The following is a 23,135-nucleotide window of genomic DNA, read 5'->3' on the forward strand; positions in this document are numbered from 1 at the left end:
CCCGCGCGCCTCTCCCATTCCCAGTCGCTCTCCCAGTTTTACTCCGCCCCTATCCCGCTCCCATTCCTTCTCCTAGTCCCAGCCCTGCTCCGCCCCGCGGCCCCGCCTCTCAGCACTCTCTTCTCATTGGTTCTCGTTGAATGTTTGAACTCGCCCTCTGCGCGCTTCCATTGGACGGCCTAAAAGGGGCGGGGTTTCGGCGCGGTGACCTTCACACGGGCGGCCGGGGAGGCGGCACGTGATGTGACACGTGATGTGGGTGGTGCCGGGGTCCGAGGCGCCCCCTAGCGGAGCGGGCGAACAGACGTGTGTGAGACCCCCGGGACCCTGGGATGGGGGGAATCCTTGGGAACGGGGAAGTCTTCTGGATGGGGGACGGGGGGAGCCCTGCGATCGGGGCTATGTGGGAGTGGGGGCGGGGAGGGGCATCCCATCATGGATCGGGGGGGGTTTCCGGGATCCGGGCTATGTGGGATAAAGGTGGCGATCCCTGGGATCGGAACTCGGGGTGGGAGTGGGGGGAATGTGGGGTGGGTAGAAAACCCTACGGAGTCGGGGGATTCCCGGACGGAGTGGGCGAGACCCCCGGGTCGGGGGTTGTGCAGTATCAGGGGAATTCCTATGATCGGACTGAGCGCAATCGGGGTGAGGGGAAAATCCTCAGGGATCGGAGCTGTGCGGGGGTCAGGATAGCGTCCCCTGGGACTGGGGGGATTCTGGCAATCGCGATTGTGTGGGATTGGGCGGAACGACTCTCCAGCACTGGGATTGTGTGGGATCCCCCAGGGTCAGGGCTATGTGGGATCGGGGGGAGGGATCCCACCGGTGTGCCGGAATTCATCCCGAGCCGAGGGGGATCCGCTGCCCCCCGGGTCCCCTCCGGCGGGATCCCGAGCCCCGGTGCCTCAGGAGATGCGCGGGGCCCTGCGGCTGGTGCGGTTCCGGGGAGCCTCGGGCGGGGCGCCCCGGCTCGGGCTGGAGGAGGCGCCCGGGGGGGACCTAGTGGATCTGAGTGCGGCGGAGCCGGAGCTGCCCCGATCGATGCGGGAATTCCTGGAGATCGGCCCTCCCGGGCTGGCGCTCGCCCAAAGGTGGGTGAGGCCAAGGGTGGGGCTCAACCATAGCTTATCCCCAAAGATGGGCGCTACAAAAGTGGGCTCCACGTCAGTGGTGGGTCCTCCAAAAGGACAGTGAACCCGAAAAGGGTCCTCAAGGATCCCCAAAGGAGTGTCCACCCACATCTGCGTGCTTCTTTCAATGACTCCCAATGTGGGTTACCCCCAGCAGCTGGTTCCCTGAAAAGGTGTGTACTCCAAATCATGCATGGCTGCCAAGAGTGGTTTACCCCAAAAAGTTGAACCCCTCAAATGTGGACATCCCCAAATGAAGAGTCCCTAAAATATATCTGACCCTTGTGAATGACTCTCCAAAAGTGGGTTCCCTGAGAAATGTGTGCCCCAAAATGTGGGTGACATCGAGGGTGCACCTGTCTCCACAGAGCACTGGAGTCAGGGCAGCACCGTGTGCCCCGGGCAACTGTGAAGCTGCTGGCACCTGTGGGGGACCCTGAGAAGGTGATCTGTGTGGGGCTTAACTACCATGACCACTGTCTGGAGCAGGGCGTGAAGGTCCCCAAGGAGCCACTCATCTTCAGCAAGTTCCCCAGTGCCATCACCGGGCCCTTTGATGAAATCGTGCACCCCCAGGACACCAGCGTGGGTACCCTGAAACCTGTCCCCACAGCCTCCCAGGGGAACGGCCGTCCCAGCCCCGCCTTTTGTCCCCACAGGAGCTGGACTGGGAGGTGGAGTTGGCTGCCGTCATCGGGAAGAGGGGGCGACACATCAAGGTACCCCCCCCACTGCCCCGGCCCCCGCCTCACTTTGGGGAACCCCTGGGTGTGTCCCCCTCTAAGCGGGTCCCCACTGCCCCCCAGGAGGCGGCGGCGCTGGAGCACGTGCTGGGGTTCACGGTGGCCAATGACGTGAGCGCCCGGGACTGGCAGATGAAGCGCAACGGGCGGCAGTGGCTGCTGGGAAAAACCTTCGACACCTTCTGTCCCCTGGGGCCGGCCATTGTCACCAGGGAGGCGGTGGAAGGTGGGACAGGGATGGGATGGGCACAGAATAGAGATGGGACAAGAACACGACAGTGATGGGATGGGGACAGGACGCAGATGGGATGAGAACAGGACAGGGACAAGACAGGGAGGAGATGGCGACTCTTGCTCAGCTGCCACTGGTGCTGTCACAGACCCATGTGCCCCGACACCATGTGTTTTTCCCCAAGGTGGGGAAACGGTGGGGTCACAGTGGCACCGTCCCCATGTCCCCCCATCTCAAACTCCTGCAGATGTCCACAACCTGTGGATCCGCTGCAGCGTCAACGGGCACCGGATGCAGGACAGCAGCACCCGCCACCTCATCTTTGGGGTGCCCACCCTCGTCGCCTGGGTGTCCCGGTAGGAATGGGGAGGGGCTGGGGACCCCCAAAGCCCAGGGGGTCATGGCTGACACCTCGTGTGTCACCAGGTTTGTGACGCTGGTCCCTGGGGACATCCTGCTGACAGGGACCCCTGCTGGAGTGGGGGTCTTTCGGCAACCGCCCGTTTTCCTTAAGGTGAGGCAAAGGGGGGCTCGGGTGGGGCTGGGGAGCAAGTGGGGACACAGTGGACGCCACTGGAGACCGATGCCACCATGTCCCCCCTTGCAGCGCGGCGATGAGGTGCAGTGTGAGATCGAGGAGCTGGGTACCATCTGCAACCGGGTGGTCTGACAGCAGACAGCTCCCCCCAGATCCCACCTCCACCTCCCCCCTGCGGGGTCAATAAATCCACAAGCCGTCGGGTCCCTGCACCCCATTTATGGGTCTGGCGGGGGCTACAGCTGGGTGAACTGGTGGATGAAGGCTCCCAGCTTCTCCCGGTTGGAAGCACACTGGAAAGGCTGGGAGAGCTGCAGGAGGGGTCCGGTGGGGGTCTGCAGCTCCTCCAGCACCTGGCAGTGGACAGGGAGGTCAGGAGGACAGAAGGCGGGCAGCAAAATGTTGGGGGGCTGGGGGAGCCGTGCTTACCCCCATGTCCTTGAAACTCTGCAGGGAGCTCAGGGCCAGGCTCCTGTCAGGATACCCTGTGGGGAGAGAGATCCCAAGGAAACCCCCAGACACCACCTCCCAATAACCCCCAGCCTGGCTGGGGTGGATAGGGCACTGACCCCTAAAAGGAAGACCCCTCCCCCCCACCACCTTCACTCACCATCCTCATCCTCAGCCAGGAATTCCAGCAGTGCCTCCACATAGTCTGCCTCTGGAATGGGGAGAGGTGTCACATCCCGGCTCCTGGGGCTCCAGGCGTGCTTCAGTGGCCCCAGGGAGTCCCAAGGGGTTCCCCACTTTGGGGGAAGGGTCCTACCGGGCTGGGGCCAGGGGGTTTGCTCCAGGAATTTCACGGCCCGGCCGTAGGTCCACAGAATGGGGCTCAGGAGGCGGCAGAGGAAGAGGAGGAAGCCAGGGAAGCCCTGGGGCTCGCTGAGCTGTGGGGAGACACACGGCCAGATTTGGGGGAAGCCGCCCTCCCCCCCAGGCCGGGGCACAGAGGGGGAACCCCCCAGTACCTTGTAGCACTGCTTGGGGACCCCGTGCTCACTCTCACTGTCACTGTCATCGGTGAAGGATCCCCAGGAACGTCCCCGCAAGTAGGACCGGGGGGCCACGTCACAATCCCAGCACTCACTGTCTGGCTGGGGAGACAACAGGGTGTCACCTCACCTCAAAGCCACCCTGTCCCCATGCCCCAGGAGAGGTCTCTGAGTGTCACCGACCTCCTCCTCCTCCAGCAGCCCCCCAAGGATGAGCTTGTCCAGGATGTCCAGGCTGTGGCAGTCAGCGGGCTGGCAGGGCTGGGGGCACATGAAAGGGGTGACAGGCCACCCCCGTGTCCCCACGTGGAGCCCCAGCAGGATTGAGGATGAGTGGCAACCCCCGTGTCCCCACCTGGAGCCCCAGCAGGGTTGGGGGCAGCAGCCACAGGAGCTCCAGGATCTTGCGAAGCAGCTCATCCCGGCTCAGCACAATGCCGGCGAGGCTGGAGGGGGGCTCCAGGATTGGCAGGACCTCCAGCAGCAGGGCACGGATAGCACAGGCTGATGGGACACGGGTGTCACCAATTCCACTGGTATTACTAATGTCCCAGAGTCACCACATTCCCCAGCGTCCCCAATTGCCAATGTCCCCAACTCCCTCGGTGTCCCCGACCTCTGGCATCACCAATGCCCCCAGTATCCCCATTCCCCAGTGTCAATGATCCCCGGCAGCCCTGACCCTTGGCATCACTGATTCCCCCGGTGGCACTAAGCCCTGGTGTCACCGATTCCCACAGCATCCCCGATTCCCCTGCAGCACCCACTCCCTGGTGCCAACCCTGCTCCCTGGTGCCACCAGTGTCCCCTCCCTGGTGTCCCCACTCACCACCCGCGGCCTCCCCAGCCAGGCGGTGCCGGACACCCCCCGCCAGCCGCCCCAGCTGTGCCCGGGCCGAGGCCTTGGGGGGCCCCAGCGCAGCCCTGGGAGGGGCTGGGGCGAGCTGCAGCTGCCGCAGGCTGTGCCACACCAGCGCCCGCAGCTGCCCCGAGAACCCAACGGCCTGGCCCCGCAGCAGGAGCTGCTCCAGCAGCTCCGAGAAATCCCGCATCAGCCGGGGCAGCAGCACGACCTGGGGGAACAGAGGGCGGGATTCCTGCTGGAAATGCTGCTCTGATAAAGGAGGGTGAGTCCCGCTGGGAATGCTGCTCTGAGGGAGAGAGGGGGCGATTCCCACTGAGAATGCTGCTCTGAGAAAAAAAGGGGTGATTCCCACTAGCACTGCTACTCCCATGTAAAGGAAGCTGATTACTACTGGAATGCTACTCTCAAAGAAAGGAGGGTGATTCCCACTGGGCACGCTGTCCTGGGGGAAGGGGGGATTCCTGCTGGGAATGCTGTTCTGAGGGAAGGGAAAGATGGAAAACCTATCCCACCTCCTGGTGCCTGTGGAGCAGCAGCGCCGCAGTGATTCCCACAGCCGTGATGGCAGAGCAGGCGCTGGAATCTGCAGCGGGGGAGAAGGGCTCGTTATCCGGGAGGGGGATTAACCCTACACCGCCATTCCCGGGCAGGGAACGCCATCCTAAGGGATGCAGGGACCCCCCAGCTCCCTCACCACTCAGCGCGTGCAGCCCTAGTGCCGTCACCAAAATCTCCTCTTCAGTCCCCAAACTGGGACCCAAAGTCCCCACATTCCCAACACCTGGCAGGCTGGGAAATCAGGGTGAGAGGGGTGAGGAGAGGAGCCGGGAGCAGAGGTCTAAGGGGAAACACATTAGCAGAGGTCTCAGGGGCTCGGCTCCTTACTGCCTGCCCAGGATGGTGGGAAGCAGCAGCTGCTCTGGACGATTTCCTGTGAGGACTGGCCCGACGAGGTTGTTGTCCACAAATTCCTGGGAATGAGGATGAAGGAGCCTGTGGGTGCTCACAGGCCTCAGCACCATGAGCTGACTTGATCCTTGGATCCCCAGCCTGGGGAGGAGCCCGGATTTCGCCAGGATGGATTCACTCGATCCCCCCCGGACACCTCAAACCCTACCAACATCCCAGGAATAGTCTCCCAGTGCCGGGATGGGTCCAGGGGGATCCCCAGCTGCCGTACCCGTAAGGAGAAGGGCTGTGAGAAATCCACCCGGGCACATCCACGGTGCCGGCGCAGGGCCTGGAATGCTGCCCGGACACACGTTCTGATCCCAAGGGGCTGAGGGGGCTGCAAAGAGATGGGATCGAGGGATTAATGGTGGATTTGGGGGGATGCCACTTCCCAGGGATGCTCCCAGAGATCTGGGGCAACGCCTCTCCCTAGGGATCCTCCCAGAGATTGAGTGGAATAGTGCTTCCCAGAGGTTTTGGGGAACACTGATCCCCAGGGATGGTGCCAGTGATTTGGGGGAGTACCAGTGACCCCCCCTGACCCCCCTCTCACCACTCCATCCCGCTCCACTCCGCCAGGAGCCACGTCGTAGGTGATTCCCACCGGGACGATGAGTACATCAGGCACGGCTCCATCCCGCAGCGCCCGGAGCACGCGGAGCAGCCAGCACCGGGCGGGATCTGCGAGCCACACGGAAGCTGGGGGCTCCTCCAGGAAGAGGACGAAGGGCTGACGGCTCCGCAGCACCTCCTGGACGTACTGGGGAGAGACTGGGAGTGCTGGGAGCTGCCAGCACCTCCCCGAGCGCTCCAGAGGGACTTTTCAACCCAAACTGCACCTACCGCATCCAGCACAGCCCCTGGGAGCCCCTCATCCCGGTCACTCCGTGTCTGTGCCATTCCCGAAGGCAGGAAAATCCCTCCCAGGCGTTGGAGCAGGGATCTGGCGAGGGAAGGGCACCGTGGGCAACCACTGCATCCTCCTGAGTCCTCTGGGAACATCCTACACTGCGGCCTTACCGGAGGCGAGGGCTGGTCCAGGCACCCGCCGTCACCCTGGGCACCCCGATCCCCTGGGAGAGTAGGACGAAGGACAGGAGCGGCCCGTCCACCTGGGATTGGTGGCTGCACAGGAACACCAGCGGCACCTCGGGCTGCAAGCAAGGGATCCTGCAGTGAATTCCCAGCTTTCCAGGGGCCGGGAGTGCCCACCCGGGCTCCGTACCGTCCTGGCAGTTCGCAGCACCATCTCCAGCTGCCCCCGGTGCAGCTGCACGCTCAGGAACAGACGGGTCAGGAGCTTGGGAAGCATCCAGTGGCACAGCCTGTGGGAAAATGGGGAATGAGGAACTCCGCCATTGACAGGCCTGCCCCAAACCCTGCCTGCCTCTGTTTCCCCAACCCATCCCTGCTCAGAATTCCCATCTCAGCTCCCAGAAAGGCAAATTCCCAGTTTTATCAAAGGTGAAAGGTTGCATGTGATGAGACATCCCCCTTTCCACTGGTAACTGGAGGTGCCTTTGGTTATCCTGCATCCCTTCCATCTCCCTGTCCTCCCTTGGCATCCCCACATGCTCTTATTCCATGGGCAGTTTCCTATTCCCCAGGGAGTGCCTTCCCTTTAATGGCTCAAAAGTACTCTGTATTCCCACTGCATCAGGCCAGCAATGAAGCCCCGGATTCCCAGTTCTCAGTGATGGGATGGGGAAGGGAGAAGGAAAGTTCCCTCTGCTTCCCTCCCTCCTGCAGAGCTTGGATTTTCCCACTCCAGCTCCTCAGAAGGAATTAGGGGAATGGCCCCAGGAGCTACAGAGGACCCCGAGGGCAGCTAGCCAAAGGATCCATCTGCAGCTCCCAAGGGATCCCAGAATATCCCCTAAACGGATCCCAGAAAAACACCCAGAGGATCCATGTGCATCCCCCCAAACTACCAGAATATCTCCTAAAGGATCTGTATCCATCCCCCAGAGAATCCCAGAATATTTCCTCAAAAGATCCGTGACCTCAGCAGCAGAGGTGAGAGCGGGGCCTGGATTTCCCCCAGGATCCGGCAGATCTCCTCCTTCCAGCGCCGCTGGAATCCCTCATCCCCTCCGGATCCGGGCTCCCAGCCAGAGGACACATCCTGCACCCTGAGGAGCACCCCAGCATCCACGTGTTGGGATCCAGAGAGCCTCGGTGGCATTCCAGGATCCCACGACCAAACAGGATCCCCCAGGACTGGCGGCCAGACCCTCCTCGGTGAGGGTGATCCTGAGATCCCCCCAGCTGCTCCCACCCACCTCCTGCTGCTGCAGATCCGCACCAGGAGCTCCCCGGGGGTCTCTGCTGGAATTTTCCGTTCCCAGGCAGTGAGGAATCCACAGACCCTGCGGACCAGCCAGCCCCGGAACCTGGAGGGGACACACGGTGACATCCTGGCAGGGGGAGGCCCTTCCACCGGGATCAGAGCCACCCAAACTGCCTCTCTGGTGGATTCAGGACGCTTCTCCCCATTTCACAGCTGGAAATGTTGAGGCACCAGTGAATTGATGCTTCAGGCTGCCCAGCAGGAAGGAAACCTGAGATTCGGGGCATTCCAAATCACAGAAATTTCCCAATCTGCCCCCAAATCTGCACTGAGAGTGGGGTGGGAGGGAGCTTTGGGATATCCTGGAGCTTGCAGGAAGGGCTGGAGTGTGACAGGAGAACTGCATTCCCTGCGATCCCAATGGATTCATCCGAGGGTTTCAAAGCTGAAGCTGGGAACATTTGGAACTGAATAGAGGCTGATGATCTGATTTGGGAAGAAAAAAACCCCCAAAAATCGATAATCTGGGGATTGCTCCCTAAAGGCGAGGGGAGCCAAAGCAATCTGGCACCTCCAGAATAAAAATGTCTGGAAAGGGCTCTGTGGCAGCTCCTGCCCAGAGGAAAAGGTGGGATAACCAGAATTTTGCCTTTCCTCCTTCTAAGGGGAAATAGCTGTTTTCCCTTTTCCCTGGGAGCTAGGGCTCGCTCTGAGCAATGCCAGCTGGAGCCAGAGAGAAGAAAAACCTTCCACCTCCACCTTCTTCCCATCAAGATTCCAAGTTTTGCTCAAACAAATAAAGGCATGACCCCAAATCCTCAATTCCATGGCTGGAGCACAGCCCAAGCCCTCGAGAGACGCCACTTCCAGCCTCCCAAAATTGATTCGTGAGCTTGGTTTGCAATAATGAGGAACCGCGAAGGACACAGAAGGATTCCCATGGGCATTTTGGTGAAATATGGGGGGAAGAGCGGTTCTCCAGGTGTTTTCTGCACAGAGCTCATCCATCCTCACCGCGTGTCTGTCTCCCTCACACGGCTGACATCGCGAAATCCGAGAGCAGTGAGATCCTCGTGATAGAATCCATCCTGGCAGGAAAAGCGCAATCAATCACTGAGAATGTGGATCCTCAGCATCCCGGGATCCCAAACTCTCCTACCCAGCTCCTGGGGGTGCAGGTCTGGCAGCAGCGCCCCAAAACCGGATGGTGGTATTTTCCCAGGAATGGGATGAAAACTTCCAGCTTTGGGTCCGAGTTGCTGATCCACATTTGCATCTGAGGAGGGAAAGAAAAATGGGAGGGGGCATCTAGGAATGCCAAATATGGGTGGATACGCCCCAAAAATGCACTTGTGATGTGGGGGGTTCCAATACTGCCGAAGAACAAAGGAATTTCAGCTGGGACAAACTGGTGTCACACTTTGGTGACTGTGGGGACCTGGATCAACACACACCCAGGGGGATCAACCTGGTTCTGGGGGGGATCAGGATCCTGACAGGATCAGACACTGGGGTTTCTCTCCCTCAGGGACAAGCGGTGAGACAGATCCAGTGGGATTAACCCAGATCCAGTGGGATCAGCTGGGAAATACGGGCCTGAGGGGGCTCGGCGGGATCCGGGGAGACCCCAGGCCCCTCATTAGTCCTCTCCACACCCACCTCCGGAGTCATGGGGTGCCCTGGAACACTGGGATTCCAATTCTTTGGCCTCCCAAGTGGGATCCCCCCTCCCTTTCCATGGGGTGGGGCACAGAGGGACCCCATGGTGCCACATACCTTGGGAGGTGTCACGGCTGAGGGGACACCCTCAAACTGGGGAGAAGAAGCACTGGGGCTCAAAGGTCCTGGGAACAATCCTGCAGACACAAACACGTGGAAAGGGGCATTTCAGGAGGTTTGGGACATGTGGAACAGGGGCTGGGAAAGGGACACCCTGTGTGCCCCACAGAGCCAGAGGGACCTGGGGAGGGAGAGTAACATCCCACATCTCCTATAGAATTGGGAGGGTAACGCCGCACGGGCCCCACAGATAATGGACAGCGGTAACACCCCGCAGGGAACTGGGAGGCCGTAACACACCCCACACAGGTCCCCACACCCCATGCTCCCTAGGGAATTGGGGAGCTAACACCCCACACACCCCAAAGGGAACTGGGGGGACAGTGACACCCCAAGCCGACCCCTCACACTCCACATCCCCTATAGGGTTTAGGGTGGGTAACACACCCCACACGGCCCCCCCAGCCCCGACAGGGCCCGAAGCGGGGGGCAGCATCCCCCGCACAGGCCCCACAGCCCCCATGGACTCTTTGGGGTCACCCCCAGACCAGCCCCACTGCTCCCTCGGCCCGGGAGGCTCAGCCCCACCGCCCCTGCGGAGTTTCGGGGTCACAGCCCCGGGACCCCCGGCCCCGCTCACCGCACACCCCGCGCTCCGGCCCGGCCCCGCTCCGCCCCCGGGCAGCCCGGCCGGAACCGGCCCCGCCGGAACCGGCACCTCCGGCACCGCAGACTCCTGCCCCGGCTCGGGACAGCTGCCCCGGCCTCACCGCGGGGCGCACCACAGCTACCGGGGGGTCCCCATCAGCCCCCAGGGCCCGTCACCCCTGGCCTTGGTCCCCGACCCCAGCCCAGGTCCCCAACGCCTCTGGGGACACCACTCCCACCTCCAGCCCCCCCGTGGGCTCCCGCCCCTTGCCCGGGCCCTGTCCCTCTCTCCCCCAGGGCCAGCAGCCCCTCAGCCCTGGTCCCCGGCCCAAGCCGCCATCACCCCCAGTGCCATGACCTCCATCCCCGTCGCCAGCTCTGTCCCTCCCACACCTCCCAAGCCAAGGGGCTGCAGCGGCCTGGAAACACCGAAAAGGCCCCGTTCATCTGCGCCGGGGCTAGGGCCTTGCACCTGCGGGAGCACACCTGGGAGCGGTACCCGGGAGGTGGGATAAGGGAGGGGACGGAAATGGCAGGGAAAAAGGGGAAAACAAGCAAAGATGAGAAAGACGAAAGACAAGGAAGAAGGCAAAAATTAAAATATTTTTTAAAGGGTGGTGGGGAAGAAGGGAAAGTAAGAAAAAAGGAGAAAAAAGATGAGAAAAAAGCAGAATGAAAGGGAAAAGACCATAATATGGGAGGGGGGGGAAGCCAAAGAAAATGGAGAAAAGGTCAAGAAAAGCAAACAAGAAGGTGGGGGAAGTAAAGTGGGGGAAAAAAAGGAAAATACAAAAGGAAAAAAGGGCAAAATGTGGGGTAAAGGACAAAGTAAAAAGGAAATACAAACAAAAGACAACAAAAAGAGAAATAAAAATACACGCTCCTGTTGGTTTGACCTGGGCTGGAGACCTAGTGCCCCCCAAGGTGGTCCATCCCTCCCATCACATGGACCAGCAGAGGAAATATAGAAAAGGAAATACAAGGATAAGTGTTTTGACACTGGAGTTTGGTCCATCCCTCCCATCACATGGACCAGCAGAGGAAATATAAGGAAGAGCTCCTTGGATAGGATAAAGATGGAGAGGGATGTGTCTGTCCCCCCTCTGTCACAGACAGAGCAGACCTGGCTTGAGGAAAATAATTGAATTTGTTACCCATGAAATCAGAGAAGGGGAAATGTAGGTAAAACAATCCTTAAAACACCTGCCCCCACACCTCTTTCCTGTGCTCAACTTTATTCCCTACCCTCTCCCTGCTCCTCTCCAGCAGTGCAGGGAGGTGAGAATAGGGGTCTCAGTCAGTTCATGCCCTGCTCCAGGCTCTGTTCCTGTCCTTGAGCACTTGTGACCCTTTCCCAATACCTGCATCACCCTTGGCACCCACATCCCTTCCTCATTACCCACCTCTTCCCCTGCTACCTGCATGCCTCCCTGGTACCTGCACACCTCCCCATGCAGGTCCCCTCATCCTGCCTCAGCACCTGCATACATCTCTGCTCCCTGCATCCAAATGCCCCCAGACTTCTACATGCCTCCCTGGCACCCAATCCCTCCCTGATACCAGCACCCTCACCCCCCCTTATAGGCCCCCACATCCCTCCCCGGTACCCGCATCCCCTCTCCAGTACCTACATCCATCCCTCAGCATCCACTTTCCTCCCCCAGAACTCACATCTCTCCCCCAATTCCTGCATCCCCTCCCCAGCTCCCATGTCCCTCCCCCAGCACCAATATCTGATCCTCTGCACCCACATGGCTTCCCTGGCACCTCCATCTCTCCCCCAGGCCCCACATCCCTCCCTGGTACCCATGGCCCTGCTCAGCAACTACATTCCTCCCTCTTCCAGACATTGGTGACACTGGGCTCCTATCCCGTCTTAGAGGTTCATTGGCATGGGTCGGTCCTATCTTCTGGAGCCTCAGGGAAAGCGAAATTCAGGTGTTTCCCAAGAGGGCCTGACTGCATCCCCTTGGGGTGTGGGTGCAGGGCTGGGGAGAGAGAGCTTGGGGTGGCTCTCCCAGACAAAGGTATGGATTTTGTCAATCTCATTTCAAGGGACGACTGGCCAAACAGCTGCACTCCCCCTGTGTTCTCTGTCCAGTCCCCTGAGTCCTGTCCAGGCATGTGTGAAGATGAATGAGGGTAAAAAACATAACAGTAGAGAAGTTACAGGGAAAAATATGGTTGCTGCTTTTTAGATGGAATGTGGTCAATACACCCAGCGTCCCTCACACAACACAATCCAAAGTAGACTAAATGGAGAGTGGAGCAGAGTGGAGACCCCACATGGGGCCAGGCTCTTTTGAAACCCTGGCAGAGGAAACTCAGGGGTATCTTGTAGCAGATCAGCCGCAGAGCAGCTGACAGCCAAGGGAGATACAGGAAGATGTTGTGCTGTTGGGCCAGCAGGCATTGGGAAATCCCTCTCCTTGGAATGACCCCCATCCCAAGGTTATCTCAGGTATCATTCTGAGATACCCTCCCAAGGTACAACCACCACTTACTGAGGAAGGTGTATGACTAAAGTTACTCAAGCTCCACCAAAAAGTAATGAAATAGTATAAAAATTAGTTTTAAAAAGTGGAAAAGAGGGTAGGACTCCATAGACCCATTCCCATCTCTGTGTTCCCCAGGGCCACCAGCCCCATCCCCATCCCTGTTCCCTGAATGACATCCCCCAAAACCTGCAAAACCTGCAGGTACCAGAAGAAAGCGAAAGAGTATAATCTGCCTGAAAATGCACCCCAAAAGAGCCCAAGTCACCTGTTGGGGAGAGCAGGAGGGTCTTCCCCTTGTGGGAACACAGTTAGGAGCTTTATATTTCCTCTGCTGGTCCATGTGATGGGAGGGATGGACCACCTTGGGGGGCACTAGGTCTCCAGCCCAGGTCAAACCAACAGGAGCGTGTATTTTTATTTCTCTTTTTGTTGTCTTTTGTTTGTATTTCCTTTTTACTTTGTCCTTTACCCCACATTTTGCCCTTTTTTCCTTTTGTATTTTCCTTTTTTTCCCCCACTTTACTTCCCCCACCTTCTTGTTTGCTTTTCTTGACCTTTTCTCCATTTTCTTTGGCTTCCCCCCCCTCCCATATTATGGTCTTTTCCCTTTCATTCTGCTTTTTTCTCATCTTTTTTCTCCTTTTTTCTTACTTTCCCTTCTTCCCCACCACCCTTTAAAAAATATTTTAATTTTTGCCTTCTTCCTTGTCTTTCGTCTTTCTCATCTTTGCTTGTTTTCCCCTTTTTCCCTGCCATTTCCGTCCCCTCCCTTATCCCACCTCCCGGGTACCGCTCCCAGGTGTGCTCCCGCAGGTGCAAGGCCCTAGCCCCGGCGCAGATGAACGGGGCCTTTTCGGTGTTTCCAGGCCGCTGCAGCCCCTTGGCTTGGGAGGTGTGGGAGGGACAGAGCTGGCGACGGGGATGGAGGTCATGGCACTGGGGGTGATGGCGGCTTGGGCCGGGGACCAGGGCTGAGGGGCTGCTGGCCCTGGGGGAGAGAGGGACAGGGCCCGGGCAAGGGGCGGGAGCCCACGGGGGGGCTGGAGGTGGGAGTGGTGTCCCCAGAGGCGTTGGGGACCTGGGCTGGGGTCGGGGACCAAGGCCAGGGGTGACGGGCCCTGGGGGCTGATGGGGACCCCCCGGTAGCTGTGGTGCGCCCCGCGGTGAGGCCGGGGCAGCTGTCCCGAGCCGGGGCAGGAGTCTGCGGTGCCGGAGGTGCCGGTTCCGGCGGGGCCGGTTCCGGCCGGGCTGCCCGGGGGCGGAGCGGGGCCGGGCCGGAGCGCGGGGTGTGCGGTGAGCGGGGCCGGGGGTCCCGGGGCTGTGACCCCGAAACTCCGCAGGGGCGGTGGGGCTGAGCCTCCCGGGCCGAGGGAGCAGTGGGGCTGGTCTGGGGGTGACCCCAAAGAGTCCATGGGGGCTGTGGGGCCTGTGCGGGGGATGCTGCCCCCCGCTTCGGGCCCTGTCGGGGCTGGGGGGGCCGTGTGGGGTGTGTTACCCACCCTAAACCCTATAGGGGATGTGGAGTGTGAGGGGTCGGCTTGGGGTGTCACTGTCCCCCCAGTTCCCTTTGGGGTGTGTGGGGTGTTAGCTCCCCAATTCCCTAGGGAGCATGGGGTGTGGGGACCTGTGTGGGGTGTGTTACGGCCTCCCAGTTCCCTGCGGGGTGTTACCGCTGTCCATTATCTGTGGGGCCCGTGCGGCGTTACCCTCCCAATTCTATAGGAGATGTGGGATGTTACTCTCCCTCCCCAGGTCCCTCTGGCTCTGTGGGGCACACAGGGTGTCCCTTTCCCAGCCCCTGTTCCACATGTCCCAAACCTCCTGAAATGCCCCTTTCCACGTGTTTGTGTCTGCAGGATTGTTCCCAGGACCTTTGAGCCCCAGTGCTTCTTCTCCCCAGTTTGAGGGTGTCCCCTCAGCCGTGACACCTCCCAAGGTATGTGGCACCATGGGGTCCCTCTGTGCCCCACCCCATGGAAAGGGAGGGGGGATCCCACTTGGGAGGCCAAAGAATTGGAATCCCAGTGTTCCAGGGCACCCCATGACTCCGGAGGTGGGTGTGGAGAGGACTAATGAGGGGCCTGGGGTCTCCCCGGATCCCGCCGAGCCCCCTCAGGCCCGTATTTCCCAGCTGATCCCACTGGATCTGGGTTAATCCCACTGGATCTGTCTCACCGCTTGTCCCTGAGGGAGAGAAACCCCAGTGTCTGATCCTGTCAGGATCCTGATCCCCCCCAGAACCAGGTTGATCCCCCTGGGTGTGTGTTGATCCAGGTCCCCACAGTCACCAAAGTGTGACACCAGTTTGTCCCAGCTGAAATTCCTTTGTTCTTCGGCAGTATTGGAACCCCCCACATCACAAGTGCATTTTTGGGGCGTATCCACCCATATTTGGCATTCCTAGATGCCCCCTCCCATTTTTCTTTCCCTCCTCAGATGCAAATGTGGATCAGCAACTCGGACCCAAAGCTGGAAGTTTTCATCCCATTCCTGGGAAAATACCACCATCCGGTTTTGGGGCGCTGCTGCCAGACCTGCACCCCCAGGAGCTGGGTAGGAGAGTTTGGGATCCCGGGATGCTGAGGATCCACATTCTCAGTGATTGATTGCGCTTTTCCTGCCAGGATGGATTCTATCACGAGGATCTCACTGCTCTCGGATTTCGCGATGTCAGCCGTGTGAGGGAGACAGACACGCGGTGAGGATGGATGAGCTCTGTGCAGAAAACACCTGGAGAACCGCTCTTCCCCCCATATTTCACCAAAATGCCCATGGGAATCCTTCTGTGTCCTTCGCGGTTCCTCATTATTGCAAACCAAGCTCACGAATCAATTTTGGGAGGCTGGAAGTGGCGTCTCTCGAGGGCTTGGGCTGTGCTCCAGCCATGGAATTGAGGATTTGGGGTCATGCCTTTATTTGTTTGAGCAAAACTTGGAATCTTGATGGGAAGAAGGTGGAGGTGGAAGGTTTTTCTTCTCTCTGGCTCCAGCTGGCATTGCTCAGAGCGAGCCCTAGCTCCCAGGGAAAAGGGAAAACAGCTATTTCCCCTTAGAAGGAGGAAAGGCAAAATTCTGGTTATCCCACCTTTTCCTCTGGGCAGGAGCTGCCACAGAGCCCTTTCCAGACATTTTTATTCTGGAGGTGCCAGATTGCTTTGGCTCCCCTCGCCTTTAGGGAGCAATCCCCAGATTATCGATTTTTGGGGGTTTTTTTCTTCCCAAATCAGATCATCAGCCTCTATTCAGTTCCAAATGTTCCCAGCTTCAGCTTTGAAACCCTCGGATGAATCCATTGGGATCGCAGGGAATGCAGTTCTCCTGTCACACTCCAGCCCTTCCTGCAAGCTCCAGGATATCCCAAAGCTCCCTCCCACCCCACTCTCAGTGCAGATTTGGGGGCAGATTGGGAAATTTCTGTGATTTGGAATGCCCCGAATCTCAGGTTTCCTTCCTGCTGGGCAGCCTGAAGCATCAATTCACTGGTGCCTCAACATTTCCAGCTGTGAAATGGGGAGAAGCGTCCTGAATCCACCAGAGAGGCAGTTTGGGTGGCTCTGATCCCGGTGGAAGGGCCTCCCCCTGCCAGGATGTCACCGTGTGTCCCCTCCAGGTTCCGGGGCTGGCTGGTCCGCAGGGTCTGTGGATTCCTCACTGCCTGGGAACGGAAAATTCCAGCAGAGACCCCCGGGGAGCTCCTGGTGCGGATCTGCAGCAGCAGGAGGTGGGTGGGAGCAGCTGGGGGGATCTCAGGATCACCCTCACCGAGGAGGGTCTGGCCGCCAGTCCTGGGGGATCCTGTTTGGTCGTGGGATCCTGGAATGCCACCGAGGCTCTCTGGATCCCAACACGTGGATGCTGGGGTGCTCCTCAGGGTGCAGGATGTGTCCTCTGGCTGGGAGCCCGGATCCGGAGGGGATGAGGGATTCCAGCGGCGCTGGAAGGAGGAGATCTGCCGGATCCTGGGGGAAATCCAGGCCCCGCTCTCACCTCTGCTGCTGAGGTCACGGATCTTTTGAGGAAATATTCTGGGATTCTCTGGGGGATGGATACAGATCCTTTAGGAGATATTCTGGTAGTTTGGGGGGATGCACATGGATCCTCTGGGTGTTTTTCTGGGATCCGTTTAGGGGATATTCTGGGATCCCTTGGGAGCTGCAGATGGATCCTTTGGCTAGCTGCCCTCGGGGTCCTCTGTAGCTCCTGGGGCCATTCCCCTAATTCCTTCTGAGGAGCTGGAGTGGGAAAATCCAAGCTCTGCAGGAGGGAGGGAAGCAGAGGGAACTTTCCTTCTCCCTTCCCCATCCCATCACTGAGAACTGGGAATCCGGGGCTTCATTGCTGGCCTGATGCAGTGGGAATACAGAGTACTTTTGAGCCATTAAAGGGAAGGCACTCCCTGGGGAATAGGAAACTGCCCATGGAATAAGAGCATGTGGGGATGCCAAGGGAGGACAGGGAGATGGAAGGGATGCAGGATAACCAAAGGCACCTCCAGTTACCAGTGGAAAGGGGGATGTCTCATCACATGCAACCTTTCACCTTTGATAAAACTGGGAATTTGCCTTTCTGGGAGCTGAGATGGGAATTCTGAGCAGGGATGGGTTGGGGAAACAGAGGCAGGCAGGGTTTGGGGCAGGCCTGTCAATGGCGGAGTTCCTCATTCCCCATTTTCCCACAGGCTGTGCCACTGGATGCTTCCCAAGCTCCTGACCCGTCTGTTCCTGAGCGTGCAGCTGCACCGGGGGCAGCTGGAGATGGTGCTGCGAACTGCCAGGACGGTACGGAGCCCGGGTGGGCACTCCCGGCCCCTGGAAAGCTGGGAATTCACTGCAGGATCCCTTGCTTGCAGCCCGAGGTGCCGCTGGTGTTCCTGTGCAGCCACCAATCCCAGGTGGACGGGCCGCTCCTGTCCTTCGTCCTACTCTCCCAGGGGATCGGGGTGCCCAGGGTGACGGCGGGTGCCTGGACCAGCCCTCGCCTCCGGTAAGGCCGCAGTGTAGGATGTTCCCAGAGGACTCAGGAGGATGCAGTGGTTGCCCACGGTGCCCTTCCCTCGCCAGATCCCTGCTCCAACGCCTGGGAGGGATTTTCCTGCCTTCGGGAATGGCACAGACACGGAGTGACCGGGATGAGGGGCTCCCAGGGGCTGTGCTGGATGCGGTAGGTGCAGTTTGGGTTGAAAAGTCCCTCTGGAGCGCTCGGGGAGGTGCTGGCAGCTCCCAGCACTCCCAGTCTCTCCCCAGTACGTCCAGGAGGTGCTGCGGAGCCGTCAGCCCTTCGTCCTCTTCCTGGAGGAGCCCCCAGCTTCCGTGTGGCTCGCAGATCCCGCCCGGTGCTGGCTGCTCCGCGTGCTCCGGGCGCTGCGGGATGGAGCCGTGCCTGATGTACTCATCGTCCCGGTGGGAATCACCTACGACGTGGCTCCTGGCGGAGTGGAGCGGGATGGAGTGGTGAGAGGGGGGTCAGGGGGGGTCACTGGTACTCCCCCAAATCACTGGCACCATCCCTGGGGATCAGTGTTCCCCAAAACCTCTGGGAAGCACTATTCCACTCAATCTCTGGGAGGATCCCTAGGGAGAGGCGTTGCCCCAGATCTCTGGGAGCATCCCTGGGAAGTGGCATCCCCCCAAATCCACCATTAATCCCTCGATCCCATCTCTTTGCAGCCCCCTCAGCCCCTTGGGATCAGAACGTGTGTCCGGGCAGCATTCCAGGCCCTGCGCCGGCACCGTGGATGTGCCCGGGTGGATTTCTCACAGCCCTTCTCCTTACGGGTACGGCAGCTGGGGATCCCCCTGGACCCATCCCGGCACTGGGAGACTATTCCTGGGATGTTGGTAGGGTTTGAGGTGTCCGGGGGGGATCGAGTGAATCCATCCTGGCGAAATCCGGGCTCCTCCCCAGGCTGGGGATCCAAGGATCAAGTCAGCTCATGGTGCTGAGGCCTGTGAGCACCCACAGGCTCCTTCATCCTCATTCCCAGGAATTTGTGGACAACAACCTCGTCGGGCCAGTCCTCACAGGAAATCGTCCAGAGCAGCTGCTGCTTCCCACCATCCTGGGCAGGCAGTAAGGAGCCGAGCCCCTGAGACCTCTGCTAATGTGTTTCCCCTTAGACCTCTGCTCCCGGCTCCTCTCCTCACCCCTCTCACCCTGATTTCCCAGCCTGCCAGGTGTTGGGAATGTGGGGACTTTGGGTCCCAGTTTGGGGACTGAAGAGGAGATTTTGGTGACGGCACTAGGGCTGCACGCGCTGAGTGGTGAGGGAGCTGGGGGGTCCCTGCATCCCTTAGGATGGCGTTCCCTGCCCGGGAATGGCGGTGTAGGGTTAATCCCCCTCCCGGATAACGAGCCCTTCTCCCCCGCTGCAGATTCCAGCGCCTGCTCTGCCATCACGGCTGTGGGAATCACTGCGGCGCTGCTGCTCCACAGGCACCAGGAGGTGGGATAGGTTTTCCATCTTTCCCTTCCCTCAGAACAGCATTCCCAGCAGGAATCCCCCCTTCCCCCAGGACAGCGTGCCCAGTGGGAATCACCCTCCTTTCTTTGAGAGTAGCATTCCAGTAGTAATCAGCTTCCTTTACATGGGAGTAGCAGTGCTAGTGGGAATCACCCCTTTTTTTCTCAGAGCAGCATTCTCAGTGGGAATCGCCCCCTCTCTCCCTCAGAGCAGCATTCCCAGCGGGACTCACCCTCCTTTATCAGAGCAGCATTTCCAGCAGGAATCCCGCCCTCTGTTCCCCCAGGTCGTGCTGCTGCCCCGGCTGATGCGGGATTTCTCGGAGCTGCTGGAGCAGCTCCTGCTGCGGGGCCAGGCCGTTGGGTTCTCGGGGCAGCTGCGGGCGCTGGTGTGGCACAGCCTGCGGCAGCTGCAGCTCGCCCCAGCCCCTCCCAGGGCTGCGCTGGGGCCCCCCAAGGCCTCGGCCCGGGCACAGCTGGGGCGGCTGGCGGGGGGTGTCCGGCACCGCCTGGCTGGGGAGGCCGCGGGTGGTGAGTGGGGACACCAGGGAGGGGACACTGGTGGCACCAGGGAGCAGGGTTGGCACCAGGGAGTGGGTGCTGCAGGGGAATCGGGGATGCTGTGGGAATCGGTGACACCAGGGCTTAGTGCCACCGGGGGAATCAGTGATGCCAAGGGTCAGGGCTGCCGGGGATCATTGACACTGGGGAATGGGGATACTGGGGGCATTGGTGATGCCAGAGGTCGGGGACACCGAGGGAGTTGGGGACATTGGCAATTGGGGACGCTGGGGAATGTGGTGACTCTGGGACATTAGTAATACCAGTGGAATTGGTGACACCCGTGTCCCATCAGCCTGTGCTATCCGTGCCCTGCTGCTGGAGGTCCTGCCAATCCTGGAGCCCCCCTCCAGCCTCGCCGGCATTGTGCTGAGCCGGGATGAGCTGCTTCGCAAGATCCTGGAGCTCCTGTGGCTGCTGCCCCCAACCCTGCTGGGGCTCCAGGTGGGGACACGGGGGTTGCCACTCATCCTCAATCCTGCTGGGGCTCCACGTGGGGACACGGGGGTGGCCTGTCACCCCTTTCATGTGCCCCCAGCCCTGCCAGCCCGCTGACTGCCACAGCCTGGACATCCTGGACAAGCTCATCCTTGGGGGGCTGCTGGAGGAGGAGGAGGTCGGTGACACTCAGAGACCTCTCCTGGGGCATGGGGACAGGGTGGCTTTGAGGTGAGGTGACACCCTGTTGTCTCCCCAGCCAGACAGTGAGTGCTGGGATTGTGACGTGGCCCCCCGGTCCTACTTGCGGGGACGTTCCTGGGGATCCTTCACCGATGACAGTGACAGTGAGAGTGAGCACGGGGTCCCCAAGCAGTGCTACAAGGTACTGGGGGGTTCCCCCTCTGTGCCCCGGCCTGGGGGGGAGGGCGGCTTCCCCCAAATCTGGCCGTGTGTCTCCCCACAGCTCAGCGAGCCCCAGGGCTTCCCTGGCTTCCTCCTCTTCCTCTGCCGCCTCCTGAGCCCCATTCTGTGGACCTACGGCCGGGCCGTGAAATTCCTGGAGCAAACCCCCTGGCCCCAGCCCGGTAGGACCCTTCCCCCAAAGTGGGGAACCCCTTGGGACTCCCTGGGGCCACTGAAGCACGCCTGGAGCCCCAGGAGCCGGGATGTGACACCTCTCCCCATTCCAGAGGCAGACTATGTGGAGGCACTGCTGGAATTCCTGGCTGAGGATGAGGATGGTGAGTGAAGGTGGTGGGGGGGAGGGGTCTTCCTTTTAGGGGTCAGTGCCCTATCCACCCCAGCCAGGCTGGGGGTTATTGGGAGGTGGTGTCTGGGGGTTTCCTTGGGATCTCTCTCCCCACAGGGTATCCTGACAGGAGCCTGGCCCTGAGCTCCCTGCAGAGTTTCAAGGACATGGGGGTAAGCACGGCTCCCCCAGCCCCCCAACATTTTGCTGCCCGCCTTCTGTCCTCCTGACCTCCCTGTCCACTGCCAGGTGCTGGAGGAGCTGCAGACCCCCACCGGACCCCTCCTGCAGCTCTCCCAGCCTTTCCAGTGTGCTTCCAACCGGGAGAAGCTGGGAGCCTTCATCCACCAGTTCACCCAGCTGTAGCCCCCGCCAGACCCATAAATGGGGTGCAGGGACCCGACGGCTTGTGGATTTATTGACCCCGCAGGGGGGAGGTGGAGGTGGGATCTGGGGGGAGCTGTCTGCTGTCAGACCACCCGGTTGCAGATGGTACCCAGCTCCTCGATCTCACACTGCACCTCATCGCCGCGCTGCAAGGGGGGACATGGTGGCATCGGTCTCCAGTGGCGTCTACTGTGTCCCCACTTGCTCCCCAGCCCCACCCGAGCCCCCCTTTGCCTCACCTTAAGGAAAACGGGCGGTTGCCGAAAGACCCCCACTCCAGCAGGGGTCCCTGTCAGCAGGATGTCCCCAGGGACCAGCGTCACAAACCTGGTGACACACGAGGTGTCAGCCATGACCCCCTGGGCTTTGGGGGTCCCCAGCCCCTCCCCATTCCTACCGGGACACCCAGGCGACGAGGGTGGGCACCCCAAAGATGAGGTGGCGGGTGCTGCTGTCCTGCATCCGGTGCCCGTTGACGCTGCAGCGGATCCACAGGTTGTGGACATCTGCAGGAGTTTGAGATGGGGGGACATGGGGACGGTGCCACTGTGACCCCACCGTTTCCCCACCTTGGGGAAAAACACATGGTGTCGGGGCACATGGGTCTGTGACAGCACCAGTGGCAGCTGAGCAAGAGTCGCCATCTCCTCCCTGTCTTGTCCCTGTCCTGTTCTCATCCCATCTGCGTCCTGTCCCCATCCCATCACTGTCGTGTTCTTGTCCCATCTCTATTCTGTGCCCATCCCATCCCTGTCCCACCTTCCACCGCCTCCCTGGTGACAATGGCCGGCCCCAGGGGACAGAAGGTGTCGAAGGTTTTTCCCAGCAGCCACTGCCGCCCGTTGCGCTTCATCTGCCAGTCCCGGGCGCTCACGTCATTGGCCACCGTGAACCCCAGCACGTGCTCCAGCGCCGCCGCCTCCTGGGGGGCAGTGGGGACCCGCTTAGAGGGGGACACACCCAGGGGTTCCCCAAAGTGAGGCGGGGGCCGGGGCAGTGGGGGGGGTACCTTGATGTGTCGCCCCCTCTTCCCGATGACGGCAGCCAACTCCACCTCCCAGTCCAGCTCCTGTGGGGACAAAAGGCGGGGCTGGGACGGCCGTTCCCCTGGGGGGCTGTGGGGACAGGTTTCAGGGTACCCATGCTGGTGTCCTGGGGGTGCACGATTTCATCAAAGGGCCCGGTGATGGCACTGGGGAACTTGCTGAAGATGAGTGGCTCCTTGGGGACCTTCACGCCCTGCTCCAGATAGTGCAGTGGGAAGTGAAGACATGTTGCTCATGGCCCTGCCTGATGCTGTCCTGCTCCCAGTCCTGTCTGCAGCCCTTCCCCTGTCCATAGCCTCTCGTGCTGCCCACACCCCTCTGCTGCCCACTCCCCACCTCACAGCCCTGATGCCCCATGCCCATCCTGGTGCCGATCCGGCTCAGCTGTCATGGTCGGTGCTGAACCCGATCCCAGTCTCACTGCCTATGTTGGTCCGTAGCCGTCACTGCCAATCCCGATGTTGTCGTCGGTGCGGCTCCTGGTCCCATGCGGTTGCCGCCCATCTCTGCGTTCTCGTTGCTTCTCCCTGCGGGATTTTAAGGGAGCGGAGACGGGTTGGAGGATGCTGAATCCCCGCCCCGTGGAGGAACCTGGCGACACCGGGGGAAGGACAGGCGGGGCCCTGCTCTTGCCCTCCGGCACCTGCAAGCCCCCAGGCACCTGTGATTCTTTCCCGGTGCCTACGTCCCCCCAGCGTCCACATCCTCTCCCAGTACCTGCATCCATCTCTGGTCCCTGCACGTCTCCCTGGTAACCTACACCCTTCCCTCCCTCAGGCGCAACGTCCCTCCCCCAGTACCTGCATCCCACTTTGGTACCAACGTCCC

At 60.5% G+C, this 23,135-nt stretch overlaps 4 protein-coding genes across 28 annotated transcripts; 2 read left to right on the forward strand and 2 right to left on the reverse strand.

Annotated features, from left to right (window-relative positions):
• The first annotated feature begins 196 nt into the window (after positions 1 to 196).
• On the forward strand, positions 197 to 2,849 carry LOC146428134 (oxaloacetate tautomerase fahd2, mitochondrial-like). Of its 7 annotated transcripts, none has more exons than XR_014856216.1 (9): positions 197 to 310; positions 910 to 1,091; positions 1,187 to 1,303; positions 1,499 to 1,715; positions 1,790 to 1,849; positions 1,940 to 1,984; positions 2,353 to 2,461; positions 2,532 to 2,619; positions 2,713 to 2,849. XR_014856216.1 is itself a non-coding variant. In XM_085080616.1 (9 exons), the coding sequence occupies exons 1-9, from the start codon at positions 254 to 256 to the stop codon at positions 2,773 to 2,775; spliced, it is 1,053 nt and encodes a 350-aa protein (XP_084936742.1). In that variant the 5' UTR covers positions 200 to 253; the 3' UTR covers positions 2,776 to 2,849. The 7 variants fall into 7 exon arrangements, 5 of the variants coding, with proteins under 5 accessions (XP_084936742.1, XP_084936741.1, XP_084936743.1 ...); XR_014856215.1 differs by having other exon boundaries at positions 198 to 310; positions 1,937 to 1,984; XM_085080616.1 differs by having other exon boundaries at positions 200 to 310; positions 1,940 to 2,099.
• Positions 2,843 to 10,863, reverse strand: LOC146428135 (glycerol-3-phosphate acyltransferase 2, mitochondrial-like). Of its 10 annotated transcripts, XM_085080613.1 has the most exons (20): positions 10,161 to 10,463; positions 9,518 to 9,597; positions 8,901 to 9,017; positions 8,756 to 8,829; positions 7,734 to 7,844; positions 7,455 to 7,583; positions 6,677 to 6,776; positions 6,472 to 6,605; positions 6,295 to 6,394; positions 6,005 to 6,211; positions 5,681 to 5,788; positions 5,386 to 5,471; positions 5,195 to 5,289; positions 5,013 to 5,083; positions 4,465 to 4,708; positions 3,991 to 4,139; positions 3,819 to 3,896; positions 3,254 to 3,737; positions 3,073 to 3,128; positions 2,843 to 2,996 (listed from the first exon to the last, which is right to left on the reverse strand). In XM_085080613.1, exons 3-20 carry the CDS (start codon positions 9,015 to 9,017, stop codon positions 2,880 to 2,882), a joined length of 2,460 nt encoding a protein of 819 aa, XP_084936739.1. In that variant the 5' UTR covers positions 9,518 to 9,597; positions 10,161 to 10,463; the 3' UTR covers positions 2,843 to 2,879. The 10 variants fall into 10 exon arrangements, 7 of the variants coding, with proteins under 7 accessions (XP_084936739.1, XP_084936737.1, XP_084936736.1 ...); XR_014856214.1 differs by having other exon boundaries at positions 3,073 to 3,304; positions 3,410 to 3,530; positions 3,612 to 3,733; ... (1 more) ...; positions 7,455 to 7,844; positions 10,161 to 10,464; XM_085080611.1 differs by having other exon boundaries at positions 7,455 to 7,844; positions 10,161 to 10,466.
• A 2,405-nt stretch (positions 10,864 to 13,268) lies between these two features.
• On the forward strand, positions 13,269 to 21,277 carry LOC146428136 (glycerol-3-phosphate acyltransferase 2, mitochondrial-like). Of its 10 annotated transcripts, XM_085080689.1 has the most exons (20): positions 13,657 to 13,959; positions 14,523 to 14,602; positions 15,103 to 15,219; positions 15,291 to 15,364; positions 16,276 to 16,386; positions 16,537 to 16,665; positions 17,344 to 17,443; positions 17,515 to 17,648; positions 17,726 to 17,825; positions 17,909 to 18,115; positions 18,332 to 18,439; positions 18,649 to 18,734; positions 18,831 to 18,925; positions 19,037 to 19,107; positions 19,412 to 19,655; positions 19,981 to 20,129; positions 20,224 to 20,301; positions 20,383 to 20,866; positions 20,992 to 21,047; positions 21,124 to 21,277. In XM_085080689.1, the coding sequence occupies exons 3-20, from the start codon at positions 15,103 to 15,105 to the stop codon at positions 21,238 to 21,240; spliced, it is 2,460 nt and encodes an 819-aa protein (XP_084936815.1). In that variant the 5' UTR covers positions 13,657 to 13,959; positions 14,523 to 14,602; the 3' UTR covers positions 21,241 to 21,277. The 10 variants fall into 10 exon arrangements, 7 of the variants coding, with proteins under 7 accessions (XP_084936809.1, XP_084936810.1, XP_084936808.1 ...); XM_085080687.1 differs by having other exon boundaries at positions 13,654 to 13,959; positions 16,276 to 16,665; XR_014856226.1 differs by having other exon boundaries at positions 13,656 to 13,959; positions 16,276 to 16,665; positions 18,831 to 19,107; ... (1 more) ...; positions 20,590 to 20,710; positions 20,816 to 21,047.
• LOC146428137 (fumarylacetoacetate hydrolase domain-containing protein 2-like) lies at positions 21,271 to 23,034 on the reverse strand. Its single transcript, XM_085080486.1, has 7 exons — positions 23,025 to 23,034; positions 22,729 to 22,834; positions 22,271 to 22,376; positions 22,021 to 22,183; positions 21,659 to 21,767; positions 21,501 to 21,588; positions 21,271 to 21,407 (listed from the first exon to the last, which is right to left on the reverse strand). The coding sequence occupies exons 1-7, from the start codon at positions 23,032 to 23,034 to the stop codon at positions 21,345 to 21,347; spliced, it is 645 nt and encodes a 214-aa protein (XP_084936612.1). The 3' UTR covers positions 21,271 to 21,344.
• Between the last annotated feature and the right edge of the window lie 101 nt (positions 23,035 to 23,135).

Source organism: Lichenostomus cassidix, chromosome 22 (assembly GCF_008360975.1).
Source record: "Lichenostomus cassidix isolate B80296 chromosome 22, HeHo_3.0, whole genome shotgun sequence".
NCBI lineage: Eukaryota > Metazoa > Chordata > Aves > Passeriformes > Meliphagidae > Lichenostomus > Lichenostomus cassidix.